Source organism: Scomber scombrus, chromosome 4 (assembly GCF_963691925.1).
Source record: "Scomber scombrus chromosome 4, fScoSco1.1, whole genome shotgun sequence".
In the NCBI taxonomy this organism is placed as follows: Eukaryota; Metazoa; Chordata; class Actinopteri; order Scombriformes; family Scombridae; genus Scomber; species Scomber scombrus.
Genome location: NC_084973.1, coordinates 7,858,672 through 7,880,841, shown reverse-complemented (window position 1 = coordinate 7,880,841; position 22,170 = coordinate 7,858,672). Strand labels below are relative to the sequence as shown.

General features: G+C 40.4%; 1 protein-coding gene across 1 annotated transcript in view; it reads right to left on the bottom strand.

Moving 5' to 3' along the window:
• The window catches only part of galnt9 (polypeptide N-acetylgalactosaminyltransferase 9), a 91,029-nt gene extending 69,514 nt beyond the window's left edge, over nt 1–21,515 (bottom strand). The window contains exons 1-2 of the mRNA XM_062417605.1: nt 21,275–21,515; nt 3,749–3,929 (exon numbers count right to left, since the gene is read on the bottom strand). Of these exons, the coding sequence (XP_062273589.1) occupies nt 3,749–3,929; nt 21,275–21,515 (422 nt within the window). The remainder of the gene's footprint in view (nt 1–3,748; nt 3,930–21,274) is intronic.
• Between the last annotated feature and the right edge of the window lie 655 nt (nt 21,516–22,170).

Here is a 22,170-nt window from a genome sequence, read left to right as displayed (position 1 = left end):
ATTCAGATACAAATGAACCAAGAGCTGTAGACATGAAGTCATATGGACAGATGGGTAACTCACTGATTGCATAGTTTGGGCGAATGTCATTATGTAGCATCATTGTTACATGCACCCACATGGGAAATCTAATTCCTGAGAAAAAAAATCCTGCAATCCAAATTCTGAGCATTACAAGACTGCAACTCAACCTCATTTCATGAATAATGATGAGAAGGCAGAAACATGATGAAATACAACTGGGAAATAGTTACTGCATGGTAACTATGATTCACTTACATTTAATGAGGAGCAAAACAAAAGAGAGGACACACCTCTGTTTTTACTCACTTTCTGTTGAATCAGGGCTGATGTCTTACCATGGTGGTTACAAGATAATATGTAAAAATATATACATTGCTTATATATTAGTTCTTAAGCTTGCTTCCTTGATGGCTCATAATCAGCACATAGCTTTAATGGTGAATTTATCTACTATACTACTATAGAACACACAACCAACCACACCAAACTCCACTTGGAAGCTGACCAAGAGCCGCCTTTTGTTGTTTAGTCCATATAAGAATTTGATTGGCAACTTTTACACGATCCACACCAGCTTGGCAAACACACCAGAATCCATTTAAACTGAAGTAAATAAGTTGGTTGTGAAAGGACCCTAAAAGTCCTGAGTACTACCACAACAATGCTGACGGTTATAGTACTGTGTTGGTTGGACTCTCGAGAAAAGCACATTTTCTTTCTGTGAACAATTCCTTGCCTTGCTTAAAGCAGTGCTTTGATGTTTCTCTTGTTCTTCAAAGTGCTGCTTTAGTGACATAAACAGAAAACTATGTTTGCACTTTGCACTGTATTGATTTCCATTATGTTCCCCAACAAATGTACTAAGCCTTTATCATACAATGTACCTATTGGTTACCTGTCATATACCGAAGCTTTACGTTGTTTGAAATGACCTGTTCTGTTTACTCTCTCAAACTGTGTGCCTGTTATTGAAGCACAAATAAATTCATGAATTGACACATGATGGACTGATGTATTGATACATAGAGATCAGGAGGCCTTTGGGATCCTATAATATAGACTGAAAGAGGAAAAGCCTGAAGAATCCAGTCACAACCATGTAACTAGTATTAAACATAACAAAGTAGGCGCCATTCAAAACCGGAAACAACTACTTCAGCAAACCCCCAACGTTCACTTCTCTTTTGTCTCACATCCCATTTTTTGTTGAATTAGTTGATTAAAAAAGGAATTTCCTAAAACCCCTCCATTCCAGAGGCACTCTCAACTGACTTTATTAATTAGCCGGCTCCTTTTTACTCACCCTCTTCTCCCCCGTTCCACTCTTGTCTAATTTTTCTGGGCGTGAAAAAGAGCTCGGAACAAAGCAGCGTGGATAAAATGAATTGTTATCCCCACTAAAGCCCTCAGAAACCTCTCTTGGCCGTCAGATTTCCTCTCAGTGTCTCTGCCTGTCGCCATTGTTCTATGACATTGTGTGATATAAATGCCACTAGCAGCCCTGATTACCCCAAGTCCCCTCCCCAATCCATCTCCTGCAGCACTGTATCACAGCTGTAGTTCACATTCTAAATATAAAACGTATTTTAAAAGGATCATGAAGGCTGCTTGCTGAGTGTCCACTGGGTCCCTTTCATAAGAAATACAGTAATTCAAGATTCTTTTTATTGCAATATTATAAGATGGCTCTTCAACTATGACCATCATCTTGTCCATGTCCTTTCATGTCTGGATTAGTCGTGTAAGTAATTTCTTTTTGTGAGGCTCCCCATGGCAAAGGCCCTAAGATGCCTTGTGGCCAAACTAACTGAGCTGCATTGACTAAAGAGAAGCAGAAGGATTAAGTGGAGTTAGGCTATAAGATAGATGAAAAAGATGGAAAGTATCAAAGATTTTCGAGGGACAACTACAAGCTGCAAAGCATGGGTCATGTGACTGATGCAGACGACTGATGATGTAAAATGGCTCCTATTTGGTAGCCTCGCTAGCTTGTCTACTCGTACATTTTCTAGTGAAGAAGCCCATAACACAATTGTCCTCTCTAAATGTAATCATTACTAACATTTTCTAAATTATTGCAACTTTATAGTTACTTGTGCAGTCCTTCATCTCTGTTCAGAATGTTTGACATAGAGAAATATCACCTAATGAAGAGCACAATGTATGTATTAAAACCATAAAAATAAACGTCCCTTTTGATAATGAATTCAACCTGAAATGTGTCAGGTTTTTTTTTTTTTTTTTTTTACATAATACCTCAAAAAACAAACCCAGTGTGATCTATGAAATTACTTTGTAATATTGATATTTATTGGACAGCTAATCTGCAGTAAGAATACTAACAGATTAGCTCACAAGCAGTAGTGCTAGCTTAGCTTTTCTCGTCTGTCATGTAACTACCTACCTGCAGGTCATAGGAGCCCCTCGAGACTTTCCCTAATATGGAAAAGTAGAGGGGAAAGTTGGCAAGTTTGCATATCTCTCTATCATATATATGTTTCATCAGGAATTAAATAGAAATAGAAATTAAACAGACTATTACTACATAGTCACTAGCCAGTGTAGATGCTGATGTTATTCACCAGCAACCTTTTGTAAAACCATGGTAAAATGAACCTGAAATGAATGTACCTATTTAAAATGTGTTTGCAGTTCAAAACAACTTCATTCTACTGTAGCTTTATGGTTTAGGGTTTTGGGGTTGGCATTTGAGGTTGGGTTAAGTTTACAATATGCCATGTGCCAAACTGAGGGCGGACAGTGCTAAATTACTGTCATAAACCACCAGGTGTGAAAGAATGTTCCCTGCTGACAGCCATTAAATTTACAAGGGTGACATTTGCATTTTTCTGTTTAATATGGAAACCAGTGTGAGGCTGTCTATAATCCATATGACATTCCAAAACATCACATCAGCATCCCTACAACAGGCAGTGGATCCAATACTCTGCAATTTTTTTGAATAAAGATGAAGACATTAGGAAAATATACAGCACCTTGAATGGAAATGAAAGTACAAAACATCCACCAACCTGTCACTGACATCTCAGGAGGATGCATCAACTTCTACACTTACTTAGTGCAGTCTCACTAAGTGCATACTGCCAGTTTTATGTTGGATCACAATCATTTATACTGCTGCTACATGTACTTCGATATAAATATCTAATGCCCTAATATTTCTCCTAAAGGGAATTATACCCAAGTAGAGCTGGTGAACTGTGGAATCCGTTCAAACTTTATCACTTAGCAGAAGCATATACATAAGATGTACCATGCACTTTTGACCAGGTCTGATCTTGTAGGAAATTCTTGTAAATTCTATTAATCCTCACCACCAACATTTAACTGCACTGTTTTATTTTTTTCTGTTACACCTTGTACTGCAACCCTGCTTTTATTTTGGAACAGTACATGTACTGGAGAAGCACCAAAATACCAATAATCACCACACAAAAAAAAGAAAAGGAAAAAGAAATCACTTGGTTTGATGAAAATGCCTTTCTCTTAGCAAACAGTCCTGTGGTACATTGTGTGCCTTCACAAAAATAGAGCTCATCAACTGCTGCAGGGATTAAACTGGCAAACCTTCCAGTTACAAGTCTCTCTAACATTACACAACCCTGCCAGGGGGACAAAACAGCTGTCGAGCTGTAGTTGTAGAGCTCCACATGACAAAAAATGTACATGATAAAAACGGAGAAGAAACAGTTTGTAGACATACTTTTTAGGCCTGTAGTCTGGGATGCTCCTGTCCAGGGAAATGCGGTCACTAAGCTGAGCATTGTAGCCGTACTCCTCGTACTTCCCCTCAGCATCACGGCTGTCCTCTCCTAGAGTAGCAGCAGCTCCCCCCTGGCCAAGGCCTCCGGGTCCCTCCACCAGCCCCATGGGCTTCGCCAAACCTGCCAAGAAAATGACACCAGCACAAGGACAATCACACAGATGTACATGGCAGTAGGTGCAGGCAAACACGCACAGAGCAGAAAAAGACAGGTGAGCACGGAGGCCATGCAGAGCGGCAGCTTATTGGCATTCTGTGCAGTGTGAGGAGACCGGTGTATGGCAGCTCCAAGACCCAGCAGGGCTCATCCATAGGGCATCATTACACTGTCTGTCAATGACAGAGCTGCAAAACACCCACATGAACAAGGACGTCAGGGGCTGAGCAGAGCAGAGCAGAAGCTGGTATAACGGCCAACACCACAGCAGAGACACAAGAGAATTTACAGTGCACAACTGTATGTCATAGAGAGAGTATCAGGTCTGAAACTGTCTGAGGGGAAATTCACTGAGAGAGGGATTATGGATTTGATTATCCCCGACTGCTTGGGATATTTACATTATGCGGATGACAAAAACAAGCCTTGGATTGTAATTTTCTTGATGCATAATACTGTGATGCTGTCAATTCAAATCCAAAAACAATATCTTAAAAGGTAGATGGTAATTATTTCAGGGAATATATTGGGAGTATAAAAAGGGAGTTCTTGCATTGTCAAAAAATCCCTTTGATTTATGTTGTGTATTTTTTAGTGTAGACTAAATACATTAAATTAGGACAAACAAAACAACCAAATATGAGAAAAAAATACACCCAGGTTTACTACAGAAGAGTTTGTAACCTTTGTCTCCAGAGCTTTCAAAAATATTAATCTATCTCACTTAGCTATGCTACATAGCTATCAAGTTATTATTGATACATTCATCGTAAGGAAAGGCATCTGGTATAAAACCTATGCAAAATCAAATATATGGATCATAAATCAGATTTCCATACTGGATCAATTGAAGCATGGGTTACCACAGACCCCCAGTACTGTTAATCAGTAGAGTGTGAATGGAAACTATGTTACCATGGGTAAAGGAAAAGGAGAGGGAAGGCATGTCAGGAGGCAGGGGAGAGGAGGAAGGGTAGGAGCATGGAGGTTAGAGACAGAACTTTAAATGTCAGCACTATGACTGGTAAAGGGAGAGAGCTCGCTTATATGATGGAGAGAAGGAAGGTCGATATACTGCGTGCGCAAGAGACTGGGTGGTAGGGAAATGGAGGTGGGTTCAAACTGTTTCTACCATGGTGTGGATGGGTTGAGAAATGTAGTCGGGGTAATCGTGAAGTATGAGTATGCCAAGAGTGTGTTATAGGTGAAGAAAGAGTTGGACAGCGTGAAGACAGGAATGTTGCTGTGGTGAATGCCTATTTCAAGAAGAGCTAAGAAGACAGGGTGATATTGTAAGAGTGGGAGAAGATGCACACAAGGGGACAATGTCTTATGCAGGAGGTGCAATCTGAAACAGACTGGGGACTGCAAGGTGATGGCAGGGGAGAACGTAGGCAATAGAAAGCAGTCTGTAGGATTACTTTGGAGACTGAGAACAGCAAGAGAATGAAGGCAGAGCCAAGGATCAAATACTGGAAGTTGAAGAAAGAAGACTGTTGTGTGGAGTTCAGGGAAGAGTTAATACAGAAGCTGAGTGGTGGTGAAGGGTTGCCGGATGGCTGGGTAACTACTTGCAAAAGTGGTGAGGGAGACAGCTAGGAAGGCACTTGGTGCGTCATATGGACAGAAGAAGGAAGGCAAGGTGACTTGGCGGTGGAATAACGAAGTACAGTAAAATATTAAGAGGAAGAAGTTGGTGAAGAAGAGGTGGGATAGCCAGAGAGATAAAGAAAACAGACAGGAATACAAGGAGATGTGGACTAAGGTGAAGAGAGAGGTGGGGAAGACTACGGAAAAGGCACATGGCAAGAGGTTAGACACTAAAGAAAAAGACAATTATTGGCACCAATTGGCTAGACAAAGCGACCGATCTAGGAAGAATGTGCAGCAGGATAATAGAGGATAGAGATTAAGGATGGAAATGTGCTGATGAGCAAGGAGAGTGTGTTGACAAGGTGGAAGGACTACTTTGAGGGGCTGATGAACAAAGAAAAAGAGAACATAGAGAGAACAAAGAGATAATGTGGGCATTGTGAATCAAGAAGTGCATTAGCGAGGATGAAGTGAGAGTGGCTATGAAGAGGATAGAGAGCGGAAAAGCAGTTTATCCAGCTGACATACCTGAGTTCTTAATTGTTTAACACAATGTTTTAAAGTGAGAGGGTTAGGTTTATGGGTTAGGCCTGATGAATAAAGAAGAAGTGTACTTGTACTGATTTTGAAGAATGAGGGTGATGTTACAGGGTTTTAGTTACTACGGGTTGATCAACTACAGCGTGAAGTTATGGGAAATAACAGTGGAGACATGATGATTAGCTAGCAGCAGTATGGTTCCATGCCAGAAAAAAGCACAACAGATGCAATGTCTGCTCTGGAAATGTGGATGGAGAAGAAGGATTGGCATTGAGTCTTTGTGGATCTAGGGAAAGCATATGACAGGGTGCAGGGAGGAGGTGAGGTATTGTATGAGGAAGTCAGGATTGGCAGAGTAGTATGTAAGAGTGGTGCAGGATACATATGAGGGCAGTGTGACAGTAGTGAAGTGTGTATTTGGAGTGACGGATGGGTTCAGGGTGGAGGTGGGATTACATCAAGGATCGGCTCTGAGCCCTTTCTTGTTCGCAATGGTGATGGACAGGTTGACGGACGAGATCAGGCAGGAGTCTCCCTGGACTATGATGTTGCTGACAACATCCTTTTGTTGAGACAAACTCTTTAAACTTTATGAGGAACAGCACAAAAATTATTAGGGATGAAGATTGGGGTAGAAAGGGGGAAGGTAAGGGTTATTTCAGATTCTAAAATGTGTCAGATTTTTTTAATTCATATTCTGATGCTGGTTATATTGGGAGGATGTTGCTGAAGATGGAGCTACCAGCAAGTGGAAAAGAGGCAGTCCAAAGAGGAGGTTTATGGACATGGTGAAGGAAGACATACAGGCACGGGCGTCGAAGTTGGGGGAGAAATTGGAATGGTGTACAAGGGCCCCAAGCACAGGGGGGCCCTGGGCTTTTGTTTAAATATATCATATTATAAAAAAATATCATATTATAAAATGTTATAAAAAACGACGTCATAAATATTAAAATAAAATCAAAGTTGCTATGAAAGTTCAATAATATGGTTGCTTTAATCAAATTAAGATAGTCTGAGACTATCTGCACCCCCTTGCAAAAATGCAAAATGGTTCATTCCGCCTGGTAGGACTCGCTAACGGTTGTTAACTTTTTATAAACAGTCTATGGTTGTTAAGCGACTCATTCCTACACAGTGCTCTATGCAGCAACATGTCTCTCTCAAAGAGTAAATCAGGCTGCCAGAAGATAAAGGAGAGAGAGAGGAGAAGGAAAGAAGGCAAAGAGTAGGCAACCAGATGCTTACAACGTTTTTTTCAAGGAAAGGTTAGTTCAGCCCAAATGTTAAAGCACATTATGATAGATGAAATACCAGGTTTTAAACAGCTCTCCCAAGAATGGCGTGAGATCGCATCCCAATCTGTGTGGGGGGTGGGGGGGTCAGGTGTGGCGTGAGAGTGTGTGAACTGCTTGAAATGCGTGAGACTGCTTTGAATGGAGACAACCCATTAACACATCCAAGTGCACAAAAATCAATAGCCCTCTTAGGTGAAGGCTAAATAGACTTATAACAGTTATTATAAAATGCTATTTGTAACTATTACAGCAGCCTACTCATTTTAAAACATGCTTAGCAGTTATTATTGATGATATTGATGCTGATAATAATTTAAAAATCTAGTTTATGGCATAAGTAACCTAGCACATAATACAGCAAATGTCCATTACCCATTAGCAGATCTAAATCTTAGCTTTTCAATCAAAAGTCCCTTTCAGAAACAGTGGCAGAAAGTGGATCAGCTACTCCATTATCCTCTACAGCAGACTTGAGTGGAGGTCATAATGACTATTAAGTCATGTTTTGTTTTTGGATGTAGAATTGTTTTGCTGTTTATTGTTTATTAAGGATCCAGAGTTTAACATTATCACATCACAGCAATGTTAAGCCATGTGTGGCATTATGGAAACCGGTTTACATTTCTTTTGAAAGTAAAATCTGACTGACTGGTGAGTCTTGTGTGGTTGTATATTATTATAAAGTAGCCTTAGCAATTTTTTGAAGTAACCTAGGAAGTAAATTATAACAGTTGTGTTATAGTCTACTTTGGGGGTCATTAATAGGCCGTGCGATCTCCAATACTGAGAGCTCAAACTGAAAATAACACAATTCACAAACCACAGTAAAACAACTTAAGGGTAGACTACAGTGTGTGTGTTTGGGGGTCGGCGGGGGTGGGTCTAGGCTGGGGTGTGGGGCCCTTCAGGAGGCTTATGTATGGGGGCCCAGAATTTGGTGCTACACCCCTGCATACAGGTGATTCGCATGATGATGGAGGAAGATGCAGAGGACAGGAGGAGATGGGAATGTATGATCCGCTGTGGCAACCCCTAACAGGAGAGAAGAAGATTAATACATTCACATTCACATTAATACATATAAATTATACATTACATTTACGATAAAATACAAATGTAATGTATTAAACGTATGTAATGTATGTAATGTATTAAATGTTAACTTAAAAACAGATCAGCTGGATCACTTTTGATCCACCTATGCATCTAGGGGTGGTCTCCCTGCATTATACATAGACAGAATGATAAACCATTTAGATTGAAATGAGGTTTTAACACAACCACTTCTGATAGAAATACTCATAAAGCTTTATTGCCCTGTAGTTTATGTCAATTTGGCCATGTGGAATTGAGACTCAGTTTGAAAAACACAGATTTTTACAGAAACCTTTAGTTCAACAATGAGCCACCAGATGTTACAATGATCCCCTACTGGCTCTACACCACTAATTATAGAAGCAGTGTGTACCACCACGTGGATAGTGAAGTGCCTATTCAAACAGTGTTAGATCCATCCCAGTCCTGTTAACCCACAAATCATCCCTGAAGCGTCACCAGCCTGCCTATGTATGTGCTTAGAGGTGAATGAGAGCCAGTCCTTGGTCAGACTCATCACACTCAGCCTCTTTGGTCTGACACAACTAAATTCAGCACCAGATTTAATGTGTCGGACTTAAAATACCCCTCTGCTCTCATTAAAGTGACTCATGACTGTGATTTTTAACAGGGCATCACTTTAATACTGTGACAGTGACATTTTAAAAAGGGGAAAGACAAAATGGCGTACAGTGTCGAAAAGGAAACCTTGGCTCATGACAAAAAGACCTGTTCACTGATCATGACCTTTAAGAGACTGTAAGGTAGGGCTGAATCTCATGATTGACTTTTGTTTTCAAAGTAAGGACATCACCTGCATTGTTGGTTATTTGTTTTGGATCCTCCCCTTGACTTTGACATCAGTTATCTGATTATGGGTGTGTTCCCACAAACCAATGACTAAATCATCAACAAGGAAACAAGGACCTTCACAACCTTCTTTGTAACTGATCAATACAACCCTGAATTCAAGCTTAATACATTAATGGAATTATCTTCTTCTTTTTTTTTACAGAGTCCAAGTTGAACATTGAGTGAAATTAGCAAAATGTATGATAAACATAACAAATGGTGCATCCTGTTTACCAAGCGCTCTGACTGCTCCCTATTTTAAAACCGGCAGCAACTGAATGAATAATGTATTGTACTGTATAACCACTGTCACTGAATAAGTTAATGGGGCACAGCCGACAGCTCTGACAGGCTTTAGCACTTTTCTTTTTTTTACTTTGACCAATTACTAGAACAAGTTGGATTGTGCTGAAAATGCATTATATCATAGTTAACTCTATATGATCCTGTACATTTAACTTGTGTGACAATGCAGAATAAAGTGAAAAAACTCAGACACAGTCACTGACCAATAAATCTTTGTGATCCATGGTATACAGGTAAGGCAAATTTTCGATGTGAACTATTTTAATGTAACCATTCAGCATTTTTGACAGTAAATTGACAAGAAAATAAAGATAACAAAATCTGGACACATGGACAAATTTAAGACCACCACCCTTCACCAAATAGAAAAAATACATAACCCTTCCCCCTTTCTGCCCTAACCTTCACCCCTTATCATTTTGTACACTCCCTAATAAAGTTTAAAGAGTTTGCCTCATAAAGAGTATGTTGTCAGCTTAACTCATATCACTCTCTACTGGTTTGACTATTGTTCGACTATTTATAATTCCATGAAACTGCAGGATAATGTCAGACAATTGTTATGCGAGCCAAGCTTCCAGTGTGGCCTCCACAGAAAAATCGAGCTGCGTCTGTTCTCCATATCAACAGATGGACGCAGTAAGTAAACAGCGCATACCAATGTAGAGCTCAGCTCACAGCTTCACCCCTGCAGGAACTGCACAGTAATCACCATATTTGGATGGTCTCAAATCCTTGGGTGCTACTGAAGATTTGTAATTGGAGCTGAATGGTTGCAAACTGCCTTCTCCCGTGAGAGGGATTTAGCATGCCCTGCACCAGCCAACATGGTGGCATTTTGACAAGTATGGGTGGGGTTTACGTCATGCACTAGCCATCTGGCATAGCGGCCCGTGTCACACAATAACACAGATACCCTCCAGAGCCGGAGACTTGAGTCTGGAGGGCCTCTCTGTCTCTGCATGAGTCTTGGAATCAGGACAATGCCTGCCAGCTTTGTTTTCTGGTCACTGTTATTTTGCTTCCCCTGGCTTCCACTTCCTCTGACTGATTGAAAGAAATTCTATTATAGGACGAGAGGTCCCATAATAAGGCCTGAAAATCAGATCCTCTGCTGTCTATAGCACTCCGACATAAGTTAAAAGATTCTGGGGAAGCAATCTGATGATGGGGACTTTCATTGCATTTCTGACTGTAAAACAGCCCTGCAGCATATCAATGCTGTTTAAAAGCTTTAACTAGAAGATTTGTGGATCCTCAGTCGGTTTCTGTTATTTTGTAGCCACAGATGAAACCCCTTTTTTTTATGCCTGGTAGTTAAATTGCTCTGCCTGCCTCTGATTAATCTTTAATTTTTTTCTACATGCACTTTTTTTCTTCTCGCAAAATTTGTTTGGAAGAAGGATAAAGTCATACAAAAGTTGAACATGCATAAATTCATCAATTGGAGAACCCAAATGCTTTTTTTAACACAGCGTTATGTCTTTCCAAACATAAATAGACCCTTTTAATACATTTCTTGATCGAAAGAATTGGACCGTGTATGTCTGATGTCTTTGGGTAACGCATTGCGTGAACGCTGCAAGGATTAAGAGCTCAATTCCCTATACGACTGTACATGTTAAAAATGTATGCACCAGTGAGGCACTCGATTAAACAGCATCCTCACAACAAGATGACAATGACTAAAGTGAATATTGATTTATAAACATACTTGTAGTATTTGACTGAACCACTTAGTAAAATAGTCAAGAAAAAAAAAAAGATTTCCATGTATTTTCCTGTAAAATATCCTTTAATGAACTATTTCCGATGTGAGATTCATACTCCATGGCACGTTAGCACTTTCATCATTTTACCACAAGGCAATTACAGCCCAACATCTGCTTCCTCCACTCAGGCCTCACTTCTACCCAAAGCGTCAGCTGGATGTGTATCCTTAACGTCAGGCACCAGTTTGAATCTCATTGTGCCCGAGAGTACATCTGTCTCTGCACTCGTTCCTCAGAATCCATTTGTTCAGATCCCTCTGACATGATACATTAAACCCATAACAGCTATAAATTATAGAGTAACCTTCAGAACATGTCTGATTTGGCCTTTATAAGATAGAGTCTCAAATTCAAAGATGATCCCGTTTTTAATGAATGATTTAAGAGCAAGAGTGGATTTATGCGTGTCCAAAGTGATGCAGCGGAGTTCTAAATATTGATGGTGAGGCCGGGGATTCGGCGATCTCTCCAAGAGGAGGAAAATAACTTGTTCCAGAGAGGTTTATAGCCTTCAAAGGCCAAAACAAAATAATGAAACATTGAGAACTGGGAGAAGAGCTGCATTAATTCAAGCACTGGCACAGCAGTGGGTACAAAGGATAACAACTCTGATTTAGAAATTGCTAAAACCAGAACACTAAATTACCTCTTAGCAATAGATTGTTGCCCTTTTGCAAAAATTAAGCGGTAAGAGAACTTGCATGACAATTCTCATACACCAAATTTATTTGGGCATAAACAGAACTACAGTAAAAGTCCTTTTTTTCTTCTAAAGGCTCGTAAAAGTTTGTAACACAGGATTTTAACCACTGACTGTGTCTAAATAGTGCTTTATTTAACTGAAATTTTATTTTCAGTATCAATGTGTGTGTCAGAGTGATAACCACACCAGTTTAGTGAATATTGTTACCCCTAATAATTACAAGTGGTGTAACAAAAATATATGCTTTGCTATGCTGCTGGTTGTGTTCTGATATATGATGGGGGTAGGTAGGCATACACCAGAGGTTGTTGGACATTATCTAAACTACATTGTTATCTGTGTTCTATTTTTTATCCTGCACTGAACAATGAATTTGGCAAAAATTGATTTGATTTGATTCAAAACTTGAGGAATTACCACACTGCATCACTGAATTTCGATCATAATTATCTACACCTCAACACTACAGCTTTGCACTGCAAGTTTTATGAAACCTTAGGCTGCATTAAACACTACTAGTCCCTGTTCAGACTGTAACTATGGATATACAGACAATAACAATCACCTGGATTGAAAAAATATATATTCCTGCACAAATTCAGATGCAGTTCACATCTGTTCAGAGTGCATCGTCAGTTCATATCTTAGTAATGTATTCATGCTCAGTTATATCCCAAGTAAATTTTCAAATTATTTACTAAGTTTCATCTTGTTAAAGTCAAGCAAATATGAATAAACAATCAAAGTGCAGAGAAAGTCAATGATAATGCATATACATCATTAATAATCCATCTTGGCAAAGTGGCCTCTGCCGCTTCTGCATAGGATGTCATCATTAAGCGTTGGTATAATGTGATCACTGCATGACTGTAGGCCAACAGTGTAAATAAGAGAAGGGCTCGCTCCATCTGAAATTGCCATTATTGTCTGTGGCTGACTGCTGATTATCAGGTGAGCCGCTGAATTCATTATCATGATTCCTTAAGGCTGAGCAGAATTGATTCTTATCTGTTTCTGAAACTGTTTTGTCGACCGGCACCTCATCTACATATCATTATTGGAATACATTTCATTTCATCATGCTCCCTCTACCCTTCATTGTGCTCTGATGTGATGTGGCGTCCCTGCAGCTGCCATTGCGCACTGCACATCCACATATAGGTGCACCGCGATGTGTATCATTAAGATATAGTCACAGCATCAAGTGTGTGTCAGCATGGAAGAGAGGGAGTATGACATTTTTTTTCATTTCTCATCAGGTCCCCAGCAGGCTTAGCATATAAACAGCATTGGTTTCTTTGCCATAATTGGGCATTACAGATAAGAAGCGTATCTGGTGCTGCAGCTGGGCCTGTGAGGCTGCCATCCCATCGGCACCTACGCAATGGGAGAAGGCCGGGAGTGACATGCATGGCTGATGACAAGAGTTTCAGTGTGACTGTGAGCTGTGGGACAACAGCCGAGCTCAAACAATGACACATCCATCGCTGGTCAGACATGTAAACTGAACATTCACTTGCTAATAGCCAATATCTGTTTTTTTAAGAGGCTCCTTTTTAGAGCATTTCTTCTTCGAGTGACTGGATAGTAGAAGAAAGAGAAGTTATGACAAGGTTTCATCTGAGGCAAATCCAATTCAAGTTTGACCGTAAGACCTCCTTAAATAAAAACTATGTGGTTGTTTTTTATTTATTAGATGCTTTTGTTCTAACCTATTTTTACACTTCTTAGTCTTGCAATTGACCGTTCGCTAAACCAACCAACATAATTAATTTCACTGCTTTTCTCACATGATTGAACAGCCTGAGCTAATCACACAGACAAAATACTATGAGTACTTTTAATTAGCATATAAACATTCCTGTGAAACCAGAGCAGAAAATGGAACTAAATATTAGTATCTGCTGACTAAATGCAATCTCTAGTGTTCCTGTTGTTGTTGAGTTATTTTGACCTCACCATCATCTTAATTTTGAAGCATTTCAGTGATTCTATTTTTCAGGATTTAACCATGTTTACTCTGAGTTTTCACCTCCATCTTTACATTTGTTGGCTTTGTTGGCGATTCAGCAATAGTCCACTGCTATCTCTGTCACTGTGTTAAAGCAATGTTGTGTCTCCTAATATGAGCAGCTGGGGGAAAGAAACAGAAGGGAGGGAGATGACAGTTGCCCCACACTGGGTTGGGCCGTCCACTCATGTAGGCTGACCACCACAGCACAGCATAACCTTCTCTCTCCCTCTCTGTTTGACTTTCTTTCTCTCTATGTTGGCTCTATTTGCGGAGCTGCCCGCCAGTAAACCTCTTGGTTCTCCTGATGGCATCTTCACCCTTGGCATTTCCAACCAATTCATTGAGCTAACAATAGCTTAATTAGCTAGCTACAGCTGATAAAATTTGACCCTGCCAGCACAGTTTTCATTAAAGTCAGCAAAATGGACAGCCGTCAGATAGAAATGACCCTAATCTACCTCTGTCTGAAATTATTGTTTCATAAGTGACTTGGAATCATGCAGGTAAATTTCACACAGTTATTGTTGTAAACAGCACTATGTGCTGCGCATGATCAGAAATCTAGACAGGCATACCAATGGTGACAGCGAAACTTGAAATAATGAATGAATTAATAACGGGTTCTTTTGGTAATCCTGTATAATCCAGTATATCAACAGTGGTGGGTTGGATTGCAGGACTTTTCCAGAAGATATAAATGGTCATAAAGGCCACAGTGGGTTAGCTGAAGGAGGATTTTTTTTACAAGCTGGTAACCCAAAAGTTATTCTTATCAATGGCATTTTAACCATTAATCAATGCTTATCAGCCCTTTATAAAGGGCAAAATAGCAAAATCCTTATCAGTCAAACTCTGATGTTTAAAATATCTCTTTCTATCTCTTCGAGAATAATGACAGCTAATCTTATTTGTGTTTAGCATTTGTTTAAGCCAGTCACAGGGCTTCAGCAGGTAAGTACCTGCGAGACGATATTTCCCGTTACTAATGCAGTACTTAAGGTGAAAGCACTGTTTCATAAGCTTGTTAACAAGCTTAAAACCCCCTTCATCTGATTACCCAAAGACAGTGGCATCCACAACAGAGCAGTGCTGCTGATAACCCTTGTTGCTCATTTCTGCACAGAATGCACTGCCGATAAAGCTTGACCATCGTTTTCTTGCTGATGCATGCCTGCATCAGCTGGCCATAAAAGAAGATTTCTCCAACTTGTTTATGTCCTTCAAATCTAATTGGACTTTGCTGCAACTCCCATGGAATGCCATTGGTAGGCAATAAAAAACAGAGGGAATGGGCAATTACTTCATATGGTAATAGTTATTGGCACATTGAGTGTTCCTCTCACCATAGTTATTCCCAATGGCCATAGAAGACAATTTGTGGTTTGTGCACAATTTAGAAAAAGGGTCAGTGACCTCAGATATGAAAATATGCTTCTTTTTTTTTTTTTTTAATCCTCTACAAAAGGTGGAGACCTATCCAGTCGCCTCTCCGTTAAGCTCAGTAAATGTATGCTCTTTACATTAGTTAAACCTTTTGTAAATAATATTGGACAATGATAACATATGACTACAGGCCACTCATCAAATAGGGAAATGGTCCACTCACTACTTTGTAAAGTCTCCTCCTGCCAAAACTGGCCAAATTTAAACAGTAAAGAGTAAACAGTGAGGAAAAATTCCTCATTCCTGGAGGTTATAAATTCCAGCTATGTTTCAAAACACATAGTCAAGCAAGACTCTCTCCGTATCCATCTCAATATCAGAGGAAATACTGAGGTAAAAATGGAGGGATTAAACCCTGACTGCAACCCCGGCCAAATGGTTCTCCTCTGCCAAGCATCCTTCTAGCCAATGTACAGGCATTGGATAATAAACTAGATGACCTCTGTGCCTGCATCAGTTTTCAACAGGATATCAGGGACTGTAATGTCCTTTGCTTCACTGAAACTTGGCTAAATCCTGGAATACCTGACAGCACGATTCAATCAAGTGACTCTTTTTTTCTGCATACCAGAAAAGAAGAAAAAAGGAGACGGTTACGTGAGAGGTCACGAAATGGTCAGGCCAATCAGAGGCTCTGCAGCCTGCACTACATGACACAGTCTGGAGCACATTCCACGACACCACCGTCGACGTCACCGATGACATCAATGGATTAAATGAGTCTGTGGTGGATTTAATTTGTGAAACAACAGAATCAACTGTACCCAAAACTACAGTTTAATCATTCCGCAACCAGTAACCATGGATTACCAGAACCATCCTGCCATTAACATACGCACTGCAGCCTACAATTTAGGGCTGCAGTCTGGAAACATGGACAATTTTAATGCAGCAGCCTACAATTTAAGAAGAGCAGTAAAGGAGACAAAAAGGGAATACAGGAAGAAAGTGCTGATGCGTCTCTAGCAAGTGAGCTAAACAGCTTTTATGCTCCCTCTGAGGCCATCAGCAGCAAGCAACAAAAACAGCTGAAGTAGAAGTTAATGGATGGGTAGGTGCACCTTTCACACCTATCACCCTTTCTCAGCATGATGGCAGGAGGGCTTTCAAGTGTGTGAACACCAAAAAAGCGGCAGGACCAGACAGCATCTATAGGGGTGAGGGTCCTCAAATCTTGTTCTGACCAACTAGCACCAGTGTTAACACTGATATTCAACCTGTACTTGGCTCAGTCTGTGATACCCACATGCTTCAAGAAATCTACCATCATTCCTGTGGTCAAGAAAACAAAACCAGACCAGCCTGCCTGATTACATCTCTTCTTTACTACCCAGGACAGTGGACCCACTATATTTTACCTACCATCCCAACCAAAGACACCATAGCATGCATCCTCCACACCATTGACTTTAGTTCAGCATTTGACACCATAGTTCCCTCCAGGTTCGCCACAAAGCTCAAAAACCCAGGAATAAACATTTCACTGTGCACATGGATTCCTGATTGGTAGAGCCCAGGTGGTGGGGGTAGGCAGACACACCTCTTCTACCCTCATCCTTAACAACAGAGTACCCCAAGGCTGTGTTTGAACCCTGGCTGTACTCCCTGTACACACACAATTGTGTAGTCACTTTCAACTCCAGAACCATTGTCAAGTTTGCTGATGACGCAACTGTGGTGGACCTGATCACAGGTAACAATGAAGGAAGTAGAGGATTCTGACCTGCTGTTGTCAAGACAACAACCTACTTCAGAATTCCCAGACTTTGAAAAGAAGCGGGGAGGAACTACACCCCCCTCATTGTCAACTGGTGCTCAGTGGAGAGGGTAGACAGCTTCAAATATCTTGGTGCCCACATCAACAAGGACCTGACCTGGGCAACTCAGTGGTGAGAAGGGCAAAAGAAACTGTTTCACCTCGGACACTTGAGGAAATTCTGGGTATCCCATCAAATACTGAGGAATTTCTACTCCCGCACCATCAAGAGACTCCTAACGAGGAACATGTTTGCCTGGCACAAAAACAGCACACAACAGGACTGCAAGGCCCTGCAATAGTGTTTAGCTCAGCTGAACATACAATAGAAGATATTTACACCAGGCACCGCAAGAATAAGGCTAGAAAAATCATTAAGGATCCCAACACAAATGTACAATTTGAGGTTGATGCAATTTGCAGTTTTGTTGTGATTTCATAATAATTGTAAAGTTCCCTCATAATGGGCTTTTCTCTCTGCTGCAGTCAGGAAGAAGGTACATGATGGTCAGGAACTGGCAGGATTACATGTGACCAATAAACTTGATTGGTTGATTGATTATGCTCGTAAACACACAAGACAAATCATGGAGGGATTGTGGCAGCCAGCAAATGTTTCCAGCCTGTGTTCCTTCCTGTGTACACATTGATGCTGTCAAAGAGAAAATATGTAACTGCAGTTGATTCCTTTTTCAGTTTTTCATACTTGGATCGTGTAGACAGAGATTCATGCCTGTAGGGGTTGTTTCTGAATTGTAAATTTATTGAACGCCTGACTTATAAAAATTGATTTGTTTAACTAATGAATTCAGCAGTTTTGTGATGTGAAGCTAAATTTGAATTTCAATGCAACAGCCAAACACTGAACACAATTATTACTGATTTGACCTAATTCATCAAATTAATTTTACATCTTCGTAACCAGCTCTCTGAGATGCACACTTAGGTTCAATATGCTTTTATTCACTTGTATGCTTGTGTTAACTGCGAGGCAGGAAACTGTGCCAGCTTTGCACTTACAGTAGTTCACGGCTTGTTCCTCGCTTCAGCCCATCATCAGCTGCTACTCTCTGCACTTGTGAAAGACCTGCAAATTATGTCCCAGCGACTAGGACTCAACTCTGCTGCACAGAGTAGGCAGTTTTGAGAATAAATTATGAAGCTGATATGATGTTCACGAACATAAACAGCTGACACTATAAACAGCTCTCTTGACTGTGTATGTCTAGCTGAAGAGGAGGTGGATGCCTTTCAGTCAGCACTCAATAATAAAAGGTCAATTACAAATTACACTTCACCAAATACAATTCTGCAAATCCATGTTTTAAAAATCCACTCATTCAAAACTGGCATTAGATAAACTGATAAAATCTGCACACATTTTCAACTGGGACAAACCCATTGTATGATCTAACCCTGAAAAATCATTGTGTAGAAGGTGAGTTTCTGTCCCTCCGCGGTGACACAGGGTTGCCTGGCTCAGCTGCATTGTCTCTATATAAACCAAGTGACTGAGAGGATGCATTGTACTTTTTGAGAGGCAAAGCCTTCTCCCTGGATGCCAGATGCCAAGCATAACTCAAAGTGACAGAGTGACCCTCAAATAGCTGCTGAAGCTTGGGCATAATAACAAGCTCAGGAACAGGAACAATCCGGAGTTGCACTGCTTTGTGCACCGCGAAGCTGTGAAATGTCCTTAACTATTGACTATTGAGGAAAGAGTCAAACAGGCTGTCAAGATACTTTTTCTGGATTTTTGTAATATACTAATCCATTATAAGCAGAGTCATTACCTAGCTTACCTACCTGCTTCTTCTGAATGTTTGTGAATCTGCAATACCATATTAATAGCTTTCAGGCAGTGGAACTGTAATTAAAGGGGTACTGCAGATATCTGTGACCTCTACTGGTAAACAGCGTGAAATACAACAACACTACCACGACCTGCCTCCTCCCACACAGCCCCCATCCCTCACAATCACCCCATCATCCTGACCTGCGCTGTAGCTGTAATTTAAAAGAATGATAAAGTCACAATCTCCTAGAACAGTGAGCTAGTAAATAAAAATTGACCATGATGATGGATTAGGAATTAGTCAGTAACACCTTGCAATGCAGTAGCATTTCACCATGATGAAAAATTGTATAACAGCACTGATTTCTCATTATTTGGATGTAGAACAAGACATTGTAGCTTTCATTGATGAAATGTCACCTGCTCAAAACATGTCCTGCATCACTTAGGAGATCTAAATGTGAGTAGGTGGGAGGTTTGGAGTATTAGGAATTAGTTGAAATACCTGTGATTGAGGAGTTTTATTCCAAATCAGAGTTTGGGATGGAACATACTTTTTAGAAGGTAGAAATGTGGCACCTAGTGGAATAATCACTGACTTGCTTCTATTTATCAGTAAGTCTATCAACCCCCTGCAGATACATTATGATCTGTTTGTGCTGTAAGGTCGTAAAACACTTCTGTGATATTCTCATTGAACATGGAGACACTGAAGTATGCCACTGAGACAGTCACAGCAGCGTGAGAACATTTTACTTGCGATCTCACTTAGCCTCAATATATCCTGTGAGTGAGCACTGTGCAGTCACAAATACATTCACATTTCAAGAATGTGTTTCTTTCATTGCAAAGATGACCTGCGCTGGAGTCTGGGAGAACCTTCAGCTACATAGATCATACACATTTTTTGATTTTGAATGAATTTTCAAGATGTTATTTCACTCTTAAACCGATATTATTACACAGAAATTCAGCACACAATATTACAAAAAGAGGTCACAGTTCTTGGTAGAAAAAGGCTGTTATTTGCATGCATTATTATTATTGCCTCACTGACTCACCAATAACTTGTTTGTATAATGTATGTATTTTTATATGTATACATTTCAAGTCAAAGGTTTGGATACACTTTCTTATTCAAGTAAATGGGAAAGTGTATTCAAATGTTTGACTGGTACTGTAAGTGTAAACATTAAACTGAATAAATATGCTTTTGATGCAACCCATAGCAGTATGGAGCTTGATGTGACTTTAAAATGAATTTAGGGATGATTATCAGTTACAAATGTATTAAATGCTTCCATAAGCCCATAGGACTGGTTATAAAAAAAAACATTATAAGTATTACAAGTCAATTTTGTCAACTATGCAAATAATGCCAAAACAATGCCAAAATAATGCCAAACAAATCTGTTTTTTATCATGTGAATCTCACAGCAGAAAATAATCATGCATTGGTCATATGCAACCTGCTGAGGAGACTTAATCTGCCCCACAGACTAATGGCCATGTAATGAAATACAAGTCTGTCATTCTGTTATAGAGCTATTACATTACAATCTCCTTCAAAAAACTCAGACAGCTTGATAAATTTGATCAGTTTCACCAGCGGTGCCTCCAGTGAAATGACAAGAGCTGCAGACCTCCTCTAATTCTATACAGGACAGACAGACATCAATACTTAATGCATAAGTTTACGTGAAGTTTACAGCAAGTCAGTTACGGGTTAAAGATTTCACAGTCGGATAGGTTGTTAAAGTAATGGTCTAGTAAAGTCTATCAACACAAATGGTGTAGCCACATATAGCAAGTATTGCACTATAATACATCACCCTGGTTCATAGCTTCTAAACAAGCAGGGTTAGTGCTTCAAAGACAGCAGAACTCAAATGAGCAAGACGTTTGACATTGTTTCATCTGTAAAATTGAAGTGATTTTCAACTGCTTTCCCAAATAAACGAGGTACACATTTGTAGAAAAAATATACATGAGTCATGCTTTAGGTTTACGGGGAAACTCAGTACGCTGCAGCCCGTCTATCTTTTGTGTTTTGGGAGACAGTTTGGCTTGTAATGGTTTTAATTTGATGGAAAGATGATGACCTCTTTGCCAGATTATCAAGATGATTTAACTATTCCCTACCGTTTAACTGGTTGTAGACCACATCCTCCAGCCTCTCCAGCCTCTGTAGTATGGACTGTCTATCCACCAAGTTGGAAACTTTGCCATTTCTGGCTCGCAGCCTCTGGTCAGAAATACGCCCTATCTGAATGAGTTCCTCGGATCTGTCCTGGATCCTGCAGTAGACCGAGAACAAGATAATCCCCACAAACACCAGAATGTTGACGGTCAGCAAAGTTTTGATTTTGCGTGCCACAGCCATGAAAGAGAATATTGTCTGGCTGACACAGTCAAGCCCAGCAGCTGTCCATGTGTGGTGGCCTGCTTTGCCACCTTACTGTGTATTGCAGGAGGATGCTTTTTTTTTTTTTTTTTTTTTGCTCCGGGATAGAAGGTCAACTCGTGGAGACCCGAGCAGCTGACTGATCTATTCAGCACCACGGACAGCTCAGGAGGCTGCGCTCACTTGGTAGCGGGGCATCACATTCGTCACATGGAAGTTCAAGGTGGGAAAGGTTGAGCGATTCTTTGTTTGGGCTTCACTGCCCCGAGAAACAGCTGCACACGCTCTGCCGTCGTTTGAGGTACATATTACAACCGAGAGATGACGCCAGGGAAGGCATTCATCCTCTTGAACAGCCTACGGCAGTTGCAAAACATCTCTCCTCCGCAACGTGATAAGTCGCCAGCTCCTTAGCCCCAATATGTCTCGTCCATCTTACAGAAGATGTACTGCAATAACCGCTGGTGGCGAAGCATCCTGCTAGAACTGCTTTGCTGTGGCATCTCTTTTTTCCCCCAAATGCATTGTGGTCACTCGATCCCGTCCCGCTCTGCAAATATGAACCCGAGGAGCTTATGCCCAGAAAATATGTGCATGCATTCAAAAACACGGCGGCGTTTCTCTCCTGTTCTCT